This window comes from Scyliorhinus torazame, chromosome 24 (assembly GCF_047496885.1).
Source record: "Scyliorhinus torazame isolate Kashiwa2021f chromosome 24, sScyTor2.1, whole genome shotgun sequence".
In the NCBI taxonomy this organism is placed as follows: domain Eukaryota; kingdom Metazoa; phylum Chordata; class Chondrichthyes; order Carcharhiniformes; family Scyliorhinidae; genus Scyliorhinus; species Scyliorhinus torazame.
The window spans coordinates 20,925,718-20,938,440 of NC_092730.1; the positions used below are offsets into that span (position 1 = coordinate 20,925,718).

General features: G+C 65.6%; 1 protein-coding gene across 1 annotated transcript; it reads left to right on the top strand.

Moving 5' to 3' along the window:
• Positions 1-7,310: 7,310 nt before the first annotated feature.
• Positions 7,311-11,299, top strand: LOC140400212 (maestro heat-like repeat-containing protein family member 1). Its single transcript, XM_072489681.1, has one exon. It carries the CDS (start codon positions 7,322-7,324, stop codon positions 11,297-11,299), a length of 3,978 nt encoding a protein of 1,325 aa, XP_072345782.1. The 5' UTR covers positions 7,311-7,321.
• Positions 11,300-12,723: the final 1,424 nt, after the last annotated feature.

The window sequence follows — 12,723 nt, forward strand, 5'->3', positions numbered from 1 at the left end:
GTGAGTGTGTGTGTGTGAGTGTGTGAGTGTGAGTGAGTGTGTGTGAGTGTGAGTGAGTGTGTGTGAGTGAGTGTGTGTGTGTGTGAGTGAGTGTGTGTGAGTGAGTGTGTGTGAGTGAGTGTGTGTGTGTGTGAGTGAGTGTGAGTGAGTGTGTGTGAGTGTGAGTGAGTGTGTGTGAGTGAGTGTGAGTGAGTGAGTGTGAGTGAGTGAGTGTGAGTGAGTGTGAGTGAGTGTGTGTGAGTGAGTGTGTGTGAGTGTGTGAGTATGTGTGTGTGTGAGTGTGTGTGTGTGTGAGTGTGTGTGTGTGTGTGTGAGTGAGTGTGTGAGTGTGTGTGAGTGTGTGTTCGTGTGAATGTGTGTGTGAGTGTATGGTCCACCACGCCCCCCCTCCTGTCCCCCACACCGCCACGACCCCCTCCCCCCACACCGCCCCCCTCCCCCCACACCGCCACCCTCTCCCCCTCCCACCACACCGCCACCCTCTCCCCACACCGCCACCATCCCCCTCCCCCCACCCTCCCCTCCCCCCCACCCTCCCTCCCCCCACACCGCCCCCTCCCCCCACACCGCCACCCTCCCCCTCCCCCCACACCGCCACCATCCCCCTCCCCCCCCACCCCCCCTCCCCCCCCACCCCCCCTCGCCCCCACCCCACCTCCCCCCCACCCTCCCCCTCCCCCCCACACCGCCCCCCTCCCCCACACCGCCACCGACCCCCTCCCCCCCACACCGCCACCATCCCCTCCCCCCCACCCTCCCCCTCCCCCCACACCAACCCCCTCCCCCCCACACCGCCCCCCCTCCCCCCACACCGCCACCATCCACCCACCCTCCCCCTCCCCCACACCGCCACCCTCCCCTCCCCCCCACCCTCCCCCTCCCCCCACACCAACCCCCTCCCCCCCACACCGCCCCCCCTCCCCCCCACACCGCCACCATCCCCCACCCTCCCCCCCACACCGCCCCCCTCCCCCCCACATCGCCACCCTCCCCCTCCCCACACCCTCCCCCTCCCCACACACCCGCCCCCCTCCCCGCCACACCACACCCCCTCCCCCTCCCCCCAGCACCCCCTCCCCACACCGCCCCCCCTCCCCGCCCACACCACACCCCCTCCCCCTCCCCCAGCACCCCTCCCCACACCGCCCCCTCCCCGCCACACCGCCCCCTCCCCACACACCGCCCCCTCCCCTACAACGCCCCCCTCCCCCACACCGCCCCCTTCCCCCGCACCGGCACCCCTCCCCCTCCCCCACACCGCCCCCCTCCCCACACACCGTCCCCTCCCCCCACAGCGCCCCCTCCCCCCACACCTCCCCCCGCTCCGGCCCCCTCAACCCCCAAACCGCCCCCTCCCCCCCGCACAGGCCCCCTCCCCCCGCCCGGCCCCCTCCCCCCCCGCACCGCCCCCCCTCCCCCCTGCAACGCCCCCCCCTCCCCCCACACCGCCCCCCACAGGTGGGAGTTGACCTCACAATGGGGCCTGACGCTGAGCAACACAGAACGACAATGGACGAGTGGAGGGGGAGGGGGGGTCTAACAAAGTGGGCGGGGGAGGGGGAGGGGGAGGGGAGTGAGGGGGCCACCGGCAGACCACCCCTGGCATTGCTCGGAGGAGGAGGGCACACCGCTCAGCGAGCCGGAGCTGTATTACTCTGCTGCCCAGGACCCCGTTGACAATGGGGATGGTGCCCACCCTGAGGTCAGTTTCGGGCTGGTCAGTATCCCCCCCCCACACCCCCCACCCTATCTCCCCCCCCACCCCATCTCCCCCCCCCGCCACCCCCCCCCCACCCCATCTCCCCCCCACCCCCCCCACCCCATCTCCCCCCCACCCACCCACCCCCACCTCATCTCCCCCGCCCCCACACGCCCCCACACGCCCCCCCCTCCCCGCCCTTGCGTGTAGTTATAATAGGGGAAGCGTGACAGCCCACGTGCGCACAGCAGGATCCCAGCAATGTGGGTAAAGACCGGATAAGCCATTTTGGAGGCGTTGGTAGAGCAGGAGGCCATTCAGCCCCTCAATTTTCATCCAAGATCACCCGTGGCATTGCTCCCAGTGAGTGTGGTGGTTCACCCGTGGCATTGCTCCCAGTGAGTGTGGTGGTTCACCCGTGGCATTGCTCCCAGTGAGTGTGACGGCACCCCAGTGGCATTGCTCCCAGTGAGTGTGATGGTTCACCCGTGGCATTGCTCCTAGTGAGATGGTGGTTCACCCGTGGCATTGCTCCCAGTGAGTGTGATGGTTCACCCGTGGCATTGCTCCTAGTGAGATGGTGGTTCACCCGTGGCATTGCTCCCAGTGAGTGTGACGGCACCCCAGTGGCATTGCTCCCAGTGAGTGTGGTGGTTCACCCGTGGCATTGCTCCCAGTGAGTGTGACGGCACCCCAGTGGCATTGCTCCCAGTGAGTGCAATTGTTCACCCGTGGCATTGCTCCCAGTGAGTGTGGCGGTTCACCCGTGGCATTGCTCCCAGTGAGTGTGGTGGTTCACCCGTGGCATTGCTCCCAGTGAGTGTGACGGTTCACCCGTGGCATTGCTCCCAGTGAGTGTGGCGGTTCACCCGTGGCATTGCTCCCAGTGAGTGCAATTGTTCACCCGTGGCATTGCTCCCAGTGAGTGTGACGGTTCACCAGTGGCATTGCTCCCAGTGAGTGTGGCGGTTCACCCGTGGCATTGCTCCCAGTGAGTGTGACGGCACCCCAGTGGCATTGCTCCCAGTGAGTGCAATTGTTCACCCGTGGCATTGCTCCCAGTGAGTGTGACGGCACCCCAGTGGCATTGCTCCCAGTGAGTGTGGTGGTTCACCCGTGGCATTGCTCCCAGTGAGTGTGACAGCACCCCAGTGGCATTGCTCCCAGTGAGTGGGGTGGTTCACCCGTGGCATTGCTCCCTGTGAGTGTGACGGTTCACCCGTGGCATTGCTCCCAGTGAGTGTGACGGTTCACCCGTGGCATTGCTCCCAGTGAGTGTGGCGGTTCACCAGTGGCATTCCTCCCAGTGAGTGTGACGGCACCCCAGTGGCATTCCTCCCAATGAGTGTGGCGGTTCACCAGTGGCATTCCTCCCAGTAAGTGTGACGGTTCCCCCGTGGCATTGCTCCCAATGAGTGTGGCGGTTCACCAGTGGCATTCCTCCCAGTGAGTGTGACGGTTCCCCCGTGGCATTGCTCCCAGTGAGTGTGGTGGTTCACCCGTGGCATTGCTCCCCGTGAGTGTGGTGGTTCACCCGTGGCATTGCTCCCAGTGAGTGTGGTGGTTCACCCGTGGCATTGCTCCCAGTGAGTGTGGTGGTTCACCCGTGGCATTGCTCCCAGTGAGTGTGACGGTTCACCCATGGCATTGCTCCCAGTGAGTGTGACGGTTCACCCATGGCATTGCTCCCAGTGAGTGTGGTGGTTCACCCGTGGCATTGCTCCCAGTGAGTGTGGTGGTTCCCCCGTGGCATTGCTCCCAGTGAGTGTCACGGTTCCTCCGTGGCATTGCTCCCAGTGAGTGTGGTGGTTCCCCCGTGGCATTGCTCCCAGTGAGTGTCACGGTTCCTCCGTGGCATTGCTCCCAGTGAGTGTGGTGGTTCCTCCGTGGCATTGCTCCCAGTGAGTGTGACGGTTCACCCGTGGCATTGCTCCCAGTGAGTGTGGTGGTTCACCCATGGCATTGCTCCCAGTGAGTGTGACGGCACCCCAGTGGCATTGCTCCCAGTGAGTGTGGTGGTTCACCGTGGCATTGCTCCCAGTGAGTGTGGTGGTTCACCCGTGGCATTGCTCCCAGTGAGTGTGGTGGTTCACCCGTGGCATTGCTCCCAGTGAGTGTGGTGGTTCACCCGTGGCATTGCTCCCAGTGAGTGTGATGGTTCACCCGTGGCATTGCTCCTAGTGAGATGGTGGTTCACCCGTGTCATTGCTCCCAGTGAGTGTGACGGCACCCCAGTGGCATTGCTCCCAGTGAGTGTGGTGGTTCACCCGTGGCATTGCTCCCAGTGAGTGTGGTGGTTCACCCGTGGCATTGCTCCCAGTGAGTGTGGTGGTTCACCCGTGGCATTGCTCCCAGTGAGTGTGGTGGTTCACCCGTGGCATTGCTCCCAGTGAGTGTGATGGTTCACCCGTGGCATTGCTCCTAGTGAGATGGTGGTTCACCCGTGTCATTGCTCCCAGTGAGTGTGACGGCACCCCAGTGGCATTGCTCCCAGTGAGTGTGGTGGTTCACCCGTGGCATTGCTCCCAGTGAGTGTGGTGGTTCACCCGTGGCATTGCTCCCAGTGAGTGTGACGGTTCACCCGTGGCATTGCTCCCAGTGAGTGTGGCGGTTCACCCGTGGCATTGCTCCCAGTGAGTGTGACGGATCCTCCGTGGCATTGCTCCCAGTGAGTGTGACGGTTCACCAGTGGCATTGCTCCCAGTGAGTGTGACGGCACCCCAGTGGCATTGCTCCCAGTGAGTGTGGTGGTTCACCCGTGGCATTGCTCCCAGTGAGTGTGACGGCACCCCAGTGGCATTGCTCCCAGTGAGTGTGACGGTTCACCCGTGGCATTGCTCCCATTGAGTGTGGTGGTTCACCCGTGGCATTGCTCCCAGTGAGTGTGGTGGTTCACCCGTGGCATTGCTCCCAGTGAGTGTGACGGTTCCCCCGTGGCATTGCTCCCAATGAGTGTGGCGGTTCCCCCGTGGCATTGCTCCCAGTGAGTGTGGTGGTTCACCCGTGGCATTGCTCCCAGTGAGTGTGGTGTTTCACCCGTGGCATTGCTCCCAGTGAGTGTGGTGGTTCACCCGTGGCATTGCTCCCAGTGAGTGTGACGGTTCCCCAGTGGCATTGCTCCCAGTGAGTGTGATGGTTCACCCGTGGCATTGCTCCTAGTGAGATGGTGGTTCACCCGTGGCATTGCTCCCAGTGAGTGTGATGGTTCACCCGTGGCATTGCTCCTAGTGAGATGGTGGTTCACCCGTGGCATTGCTCCCAGTGAGTGTGACGGCACCCCAGTGGCATTGCTCCCAGTGAGTGTGGTGGTTCACCCGTGGCATTGCTCCCAGTGAGTGTGACGGCACCCCAGTGGCATTGCTCCCAGTGAGTGCAATTGTTCACCCGTGGCATTGCTCCCAGTGAGTGTGGCGGTTCACCCGTGGCATTGCTCCCAGTGAGTGTGGTGGTTCACCCGTGGCATTGCTCCCAGTGAGTGTGACGGTTCACCCGTGGCATTGCTCCCAGTGAGTGTGGCGGTTCACCCGTGGCATTGCTCCCAGTGAGTGCAATTGTTCACCCGTGGCATTGCTCCCAGTGAGTGTGACGGTTCACCAGTGGCATTGCTCCCAGTGAGTGTGGCGGTTCACCCGTGGCATTGCTCCCAGTGAGTGTGACGGCACCCCAGTGGCATTGCTCCCAGTGAGTGCAATTGTTCACCCGTGGCATTGCTCCCAGTGAGTGTGACGGCACCCCAGTGGCATTGCTCCCAGTGAGTGTGGTGGTTCACCCGTGGCATTGCTCCCAGTGAGTGTGACAGCACCCCAGTGGCATTGCTCCCAGTGAGTGGGGTGGTTCACCCGTGGCATTGCTCCCTGTGAGTGTGACGGTTCACCCGTGGCATTGCTCCCAGTGAGTGTGACGGTTCACCCGTGGCATTGCTCCCAGTGAGTGTGGCGGTTCACCAGTGACATTCCTCCCAGTGAGTGTGACGGCACCCCAGTGGCATTCCTCCCAATGAGTGTGACGGTTCACCCGTGGCATTGCTCCCAGTGAGTGTGGTGGTTCACCCGTGGCATTGCTCCCAGTGAGTGTGACGGTTCACCCGTGGCATTGCTCCCAGTGAGTGTGGTGGTTCACCCGTGGCATTGCTCCCAGTGAGTGTGACGGTTCACCCATGGCATTGCTCCCAGTGAGTGTGACGGTTCACCCATGGCATTGCTCCCAGTGAGTGTGGTGGTTCACCCGTGGCATTGCTCCCAGTGAGTGTGGTGGTTCCCCCGTGGCATTGCTCCCAGTGAGTGTCACGGTTCCTCCGTGGCATTGCTCCCAGTGAGTGTGGTGGTTCCCCCGTGGCATTGCTCCCAGTGAGTGTCACGGTTCCTCCGTGGCATTGCTCCCAGTGAGTGTGGTGGTTCCTCCGTGGCATTGCTCCCAGTGAGTGTGACGGTTCACCCGTGGCATTGCTCCCAGTGAGTGTGGTGGTTCACCCATGGCATTGCTCCCAGTGAGTGTGACGGCACCCCAGTGGCATTGCTCCCAGTGAGTGTGGTGGTTCACCCGTGGCATTGCTCCCAGTGAGTGTGGTGGTTCACCCGTGGCATTGCTCCCAGTGAGTGTGGTGGTTCACCCGTGGCATTGCTCCCAGTGAGTGTGGTGGTTCACCCGTGGCATTGCTCCCAGTGAGTGTGATGGTTCACCCGTGGCATTGCTCCTAGTGAGATGGTGGTTCACCCGTGTCATTGCTCCCAGTGAGTGTGACGGCACCCCAGTGGCATTGCTCCCAGTGAGTGTGGTGGTTCACCCGTGGCATTGCTCCCAGTGAGTGTGGTGGTTCACCCGTGGCATTGCTCCCAGTGAGTGTGACGGTTCACCCGTGGCATTGCTCCCAGTGAGTGTGGCGGTTCACCCGTGGCATTGCTCCCAGTGAGTGTGACGGATCCTCCGTGGCATTGCTCCCAGTGAGTGTGACGGTTCACCAGTGGCATTGCTCCCAGTGAGTGTGACGGCACCCCAGTGGCATTGCTCCCAGTGAGTGTGGTGGTTCACCCGTGGCATTGCTCCCAGTGAGTGTGACGGCACCCAGTGGCATTGCTCCCAGTGAGTGTGACGGTTCACCCGTGGCATTGCTCCCATTGAGTGTGGTGGTTCACCCGTGGCATTGCTCCCAGTGAGTGTGGTGGTTCACCCGTGGCATTGCTCCCAGTGAGTGTGACGGTTCCCCCGTGGCATTGCTCCCAATGAGTGTGGCGGTTCCCCCGTGGCATTGCTCCCAGTGAGTGTGGTGGTTCACCCGTGGCATTGCTCCCAGTGAGTGTGGTGTTTCACCCGTGGCATTGCTCCCAGTGAGTGTGGTGGTTCACCCGTGGCATTGCTCCCAGTGAGTGTGACGGTTCCCCCGTGGCATTGCTCCCAATGAGTGTGGCGGTTCCCCCGTGGCATTGCTCCCAGTGAGTGTGACGGTTCCCCCGTGGCATTGCTCCCAATGAGTGTGGCGGTTCCCCCGTGGCATTGCTCCCAGTGAGTGTGGTGGTTCACCCGTGGCATTGCTCCCAGTTTGTGCGGTGTCGATGTTTGGTAAACCTTCGCCTCCCCAGTGGTAACCATGGCCCCTCTACTTGCAGGTGGAGCTGACTGATTGGAATGGAGGCTGACTGCAGCGAACTGTACCTCGGCGCCCTGATCTCCGCCGCGTCGGACACGGACAAGGCCGTGCGGGAACAGGTGGTGGAGTCGTTGTGCATCTCGGGACGGCTGCGCCCTGCCCTGGTGCTGAGGAGCTGCCACGCCTGGCTGAGCGGCAGCAGGACCCGGGCGCCGGACGGGCACCGCCTGACCCTCCTGCGGGGCATGGCGCTGATCGTGGGCGAGGCGGTGGAGCGGATCGAGCAGGCGTTGGCGCGGGAGGTCATCGCGGCGACGGTGGCGGAGCTCCTGACCCCTGCGGACAAGGCCGGCCTCCCGCGTCAGGAGGCGGCGGGACAGCTGCTGGTGGCCCTGGGACGAGGCTTCGTCAACGACGTCCTGGAGCTGATACTGGGGGAGGTCAAACCGGGCGTCTTCCCTCATCCAATGGTCCTCAGGACCCTGGGCAACCTCGCCAGCAGCAACGTGGAGTCCTGGGCGCCACATCTTCCCCAAGTCCTAACGGTGCTGCTACCGGTCTTTGGCCTGGTGAAGGAGAACGGCCACATCTGTGCTCTTACTTCAGCCTTGGGCCTTATCGCTGAGAGCGTCCTCGAGTACCTCAGGCCTTCGGACAAGGCCCCAGAGCCCACGCTGGCCAACCTGGAGAGTTTCTCTGGGGATATCTACGCACTCTACAAGAACCGGCTCTCCAAATGGCTGCAGGAGAAGGATGCCAAGGTGAGGGCGGCCATCTTGGAGGCGCTGGGTCACATGGTGCCGCTCCTGCCCCGCGACAGGCTGGAGGAGGAGCTGCCCCGCCTGCTGCCCCAGCTCCTCTCCCTGTACGCCAGGCCGCCCGGGGGTCTGCCCGTCACCCACTGCCTCCTCGCCTTGCTGGGGGCCTCGGTGGGGACGGGCTCCTGGGGCCTGAGGGGGCAGGCGGACAAGCTCCTGGCCGCCCTGCACGGCCAGCTCTGCGCCCCCCTGGCCCCTGGTGACCAGCCGGGCCTCAGGCACCGCGAGGGGGTCCTGGCCTGCTTCGCCCTGCTGGCCCGTGAGTGGCCGCAGCCCGTGGCCCAGTTCGTCCTGGGCCAGATGGCGGGCGACAGCGCCGGGTGCCAGCGGGCGCCGAATCTCACGGTCCTGGCGCGTCTCGTTGACACGGTCCCCTCGGAGCTGCGGGGCAGGAAGGCCCAGATGGTGACCGCTGTACAGGCAACCCTCCCGGACGACTGCGCCGCTGTGAAGCGGGCAGCCCTCAAGACCATAAGCAGCCTGACCAATCACGGTTACCTGGGGTCGCCAGAGGGCGCGGCACTGGTGGAGTACGTCGTCGGCCTCTGCGCCGTCCCCGCTGAGGAGGGGACAGGGCGGGCCCGGGGGCCCCGCGAGGCGAGCGAGGAGGCCCCGGCTGAGGAGTTGAGGGCCATGGCGGAGACCCTGATGGAGGAGCTGGCCGGGGCGGAGGCCACCGACAGCCTGGTGTGGCCGGCACTGCTGCGGTTCGTCACCCCGGTGCCCTACACCCAGGCCTTGCCCAGCCTGTGCCGCAGCCTGGAGAAAGTGGCCCGGCGCCGACAGGAATCCGGGACGCCCCGTCGCCACGGCGATGCCGGGCCCGGCCTCCCCTCCCCTCAGGCCCTCCTGGCCCGCCTGCTGACCGTCTCGACGGCCCCCGACCCCGCCGGGGGAAGGTGCCAGGCTGCCCTGAGGCTCCTCCTGGCCCTCGGGCCTACCGTCCACCCCTCGGTCGAGGGCCTGTGGGAGGAAGAGATCCCCGAGCTCCTCCGGCAGCTGGAAGGGGATCCGGGGAGCGGGCTGGCCCAGGAATGCTGGGACGAGAGGCTGCTGCTCTTCCTATCCCGGAGCCTGGAGGCCGTGGCGGACGAGGAATGGAGCAGGGAGCTGGCCGACCAGATGCTGCAGCAAGGCAGCCAATTGGCTGGCTGCCCTCGGGAGCGGGGCTTCCTCTTCCAGTGCAGGGGCGTGACACTGAAGCAGACCGGGAGCAGAGAGGCGGTGAGGGCCCAGCTCCAGGAGATGCTGCAGAGTGCCCAGTACCGCCAGGCCCCAGAGCGCCAAGGCCTGGCCCTCGGGATCGGGCTGTGCGCTGCCCGCCACTTGGACGACGCCCTCTCGCAGCTGGAGGACTTCGCCAGGCGTCACCTGACCCAGAGCGGCGAGACGCTCGCCAACCTGGTGAAGGGGAAGCTGGTAAACGAGGAGACCGAGGCGGTCAGGAGTGGGATCCTCCTGTGCTACGGGCAGCTGGCCAGGTGGGCGCCGGCCGATTGGCTCCAGTCCAGCTTCGGTGCCGACATCTTGGCTCTGGTGCTCCTCCTGTACCAGAGCGGGCTCCCGGCATCAAGGGGCAGAGCAAGGTACCCTCCCACCCTCAAGCTAAGCCTGGTCCAGGCTGTGACGCTGACGGCTCGCACCATCCTGGACAACGTGCCCAGGCTCTCCCGCCACTGCCCCGCCAAGGGGGAGCTGCTGAGCTGCCTGGGGGAGATAATCAGTGGCGAGCCCAGGGAGCTGACAGGCAGCCCCCTCCGAGAGTCCGCCATGGCCGCCTGCGCCTACCTGATCCGACTGGAGCCAGCATCCAGCGAGGACTTCACCTTGCAGCTCCTGAGCTGCTGCGTGGACAGTGTGATTGGCCTGGGGCCCGTGGGGAGCGGGATGGGGGAGGAAGAGAGCCAGACGCAGCAGGCCTCAGCCTGCCTCCTGGGCCTCCTGAAGCAGGCCTTGCTGCAGGACCTCTCCCCCACTGGGCTCCGATCCATCTTCAAAGCCCTGGAAGGCTGGGTGGTGTCAGGAAGGGACTACGAGCGGCGGAGAGCCTTGGAGCAGACGGCCGAGCTCTTGCGCCTGTTCCTGGGGAGCCTCAGCATGCAGACGGTGGTGAACCGTTACAACCTGGAGGAGGTGGTAGGCCGGCTGGTCCCTCGGTGCGCGGACCCCTCCGTGGCCGTTCGCCACCTGGCCCTCGACTGCCTGTGCGTCCTCTTCTACATCCAGCTGCGCTACGAGGGATACCCGGCGGAGCGGAGGGAAGTCTCTGTGGAGCGTCTGAGGGCTCTGAAGGAGGAGAGCTGGGGCGAGGGCGAGGGGGGCAGCCGACTGCAAACGTGCTGGGCCCTGGCCCGGGTTATCTCGGAGCGCATGTCCCGGCACCAGCTGAGGGGGCTCCTCGCCGCCCTGTGCCAGGGGCTGACCGACGACCACCCCGCCTGCGCCAGCACCGCGGCCGCCGTCCTCCACGCCGTGCTCGGCCGTCAGGGGCAGGATCTTCAGGACGAGGTGGCCGAGCTGCTGGGGGGCCTGTGCCCCCGGCTGGGGGAGGACTCTACCCAGCCGGCCGCCATGCGCGGCCTCTCCATCCTCGCCTGGCACCACGCGAGGGCCGCTGTCTCCGCCCTGCTGGCGGGCGGCCCGGACCCCTGCCAGCCGGCCGGGCGCCAGGTGTGGGGGTGGCTGGGCGGACGGCCCGTGCTGGGCCCACGGGTGGTGGGGCGGCTGCTGGACGAGCTGGACGGCGCCCTCCGGTGGGCGGAGGGCAGCGCGCCGGCCCCGCCGGGGCCGGGGCGGCGGGCGTCGAGGCCCATAGAGGCGGCCCACGCCCTGAGGGAGGTCCTGTCCCACCCCGAGTCGGGCCCGGCCATCGACAGCCTCTACCCTCGGCTGCTGGGAACCCTGCTGGTCCTCTGCTCCTGTGCTGGGAAGCCCCCCCCGCCCCCCGGCCCCCCGGGACCCTCCGGCAAGAGGGCGCCGGGCATCGAGGCGGCAAGGCCCGAGGACTTCGATTTCCGCTCCTACGCTGCGGCCACGCTGAAGGAGCTGCTGGGCCGGAGGGCGGGGGTGACGGGCTCCATGGAGGAGGGGGGGGGGCTGGCAGCTGATGACCGACCCGGAGACCCTCCACGTCGGGGTGGCCCTGCTGGTGGGGGCGATGGCGAGCGGCACCCGCCCTCACCTGCCCGCCCTGGTTGAATTCCTCGCCGCCTCGTTGAACCGTCACACGAGCCAGCGAGCGACGGTGGCTGCATTCTTCAGCGAGATGGTGCGGCGCCGGGTCCCCTTCGACCCCGGGCACATGGACATCCTGGTCAGCGGCCTTCTCCGCTGCCTGCTGGACAACTCCCCAGCCACCCGCCTCCTGGTCGTCAAGGGTTTGGGCGACGTTGCCGTGAGAGACCCGGCCACCATCCGGAGATACTCCACCAAGCTGCTGGCCGCCATCCTCACGGCGATGGACCAGGTGGACGCTCCCCACCCTGACGTCACCCTGGAGGCCCTCTCGGGTCTCTCGAAGGTCCTGGCTCAGTTGCGGGAGGGCCACGTCCGGGACATCCTGGTCAACTTGTGCCTGGCCGTCCGGCCCTTCTTCGAAGACGGGTGCGCCCGGGTGCGATCGTCTGCCCTCTGCCTCTTCGGGGCCTTGTCCACGTTTGCGGTCGGGGAGTCGAGGGCGGTCCTCCTGGAGCAGGTCCACTCCACCCTGGTCGGCCTCCTTCTGTACCTCAACCACGGCAGCCCGGAGGTCTCGGAGGCCTCGCGCCAGGTGTTGGCACTGGGCGGGCACCTCCTGGGCTCGGACAAACTGTGCGCGGCCTTTCAGGCTGAGTTCCAGCGAGGGCCCGGGCAAGGCTACTGGGACTTTGTGAGCGGGCTGACCAAGAGCGTTGTGAGGGATCTCCCCGACCACACCCAGACCTACCTGAGCAGCAGCCTGCGCTTCTGCAGAAACCCATCCCCAGCCATCCGGGCCAACGCCACCATCTTCGTCGGGCACCTGTTGAAGGACATGCCCAAGGAGAGGAACCCGCTTTGGGAAGGGGATGACCACGCTCACGAAACCATCGCCTCGATGATCCGTGACCCGGACCCACGTGTCCGGGTGACAGCGGCCAGAACGCTCAGTCTCTTTGCCTAGTTTCCCTGTCCCCCAGGGCGAGGGTGGGATCGGATCCTCTCAATCGGGGGTCCGTCACCCGGGAGAAACTCTTTGGTACAACCCAACCCGTGCCCATTGACAGGGCCTCCTCCCATTGGCTGGAGCCCCTGCCCATTGACAGGGCAAACTCCCATTGGCTGCAGCCTCTCCCCATTGACAGGGCCACCTCTCATTGGCTGCAGCCTCTCCCCATTGACAGGGCCACCTCCCATTGGCTGGAGCCTCTCCCCATTGACTTGGCCACCTCCCATTGGCTGCAGCCTCTCCCCATTGACAGGGCCACCTCCCATTGGCTGGAGCCTCTCCCCATTGACAGGGCCACCTCCCATTGGCTGCAGCCTCTCCCCATTGACAGGGCCACCTCCCATTGGCTGGAGCCTCTCCCCACTGGAAGGGCCACCTCCCATTGGCTGGAGCCTCTCCCCATTGACAGGGCCACCTCCCATTGGCTGGAGCCTTG

Bases quoted from the DNA above. Each gene is read 5' to 3' on its own strand.
- LOC140400212 (XM_072489681.1), top strand. From the start codon at position 7,322: ATGGAGGCTGACTGCAGCGAACTGTACCTCGGCGCCCTGATCTCCGCC.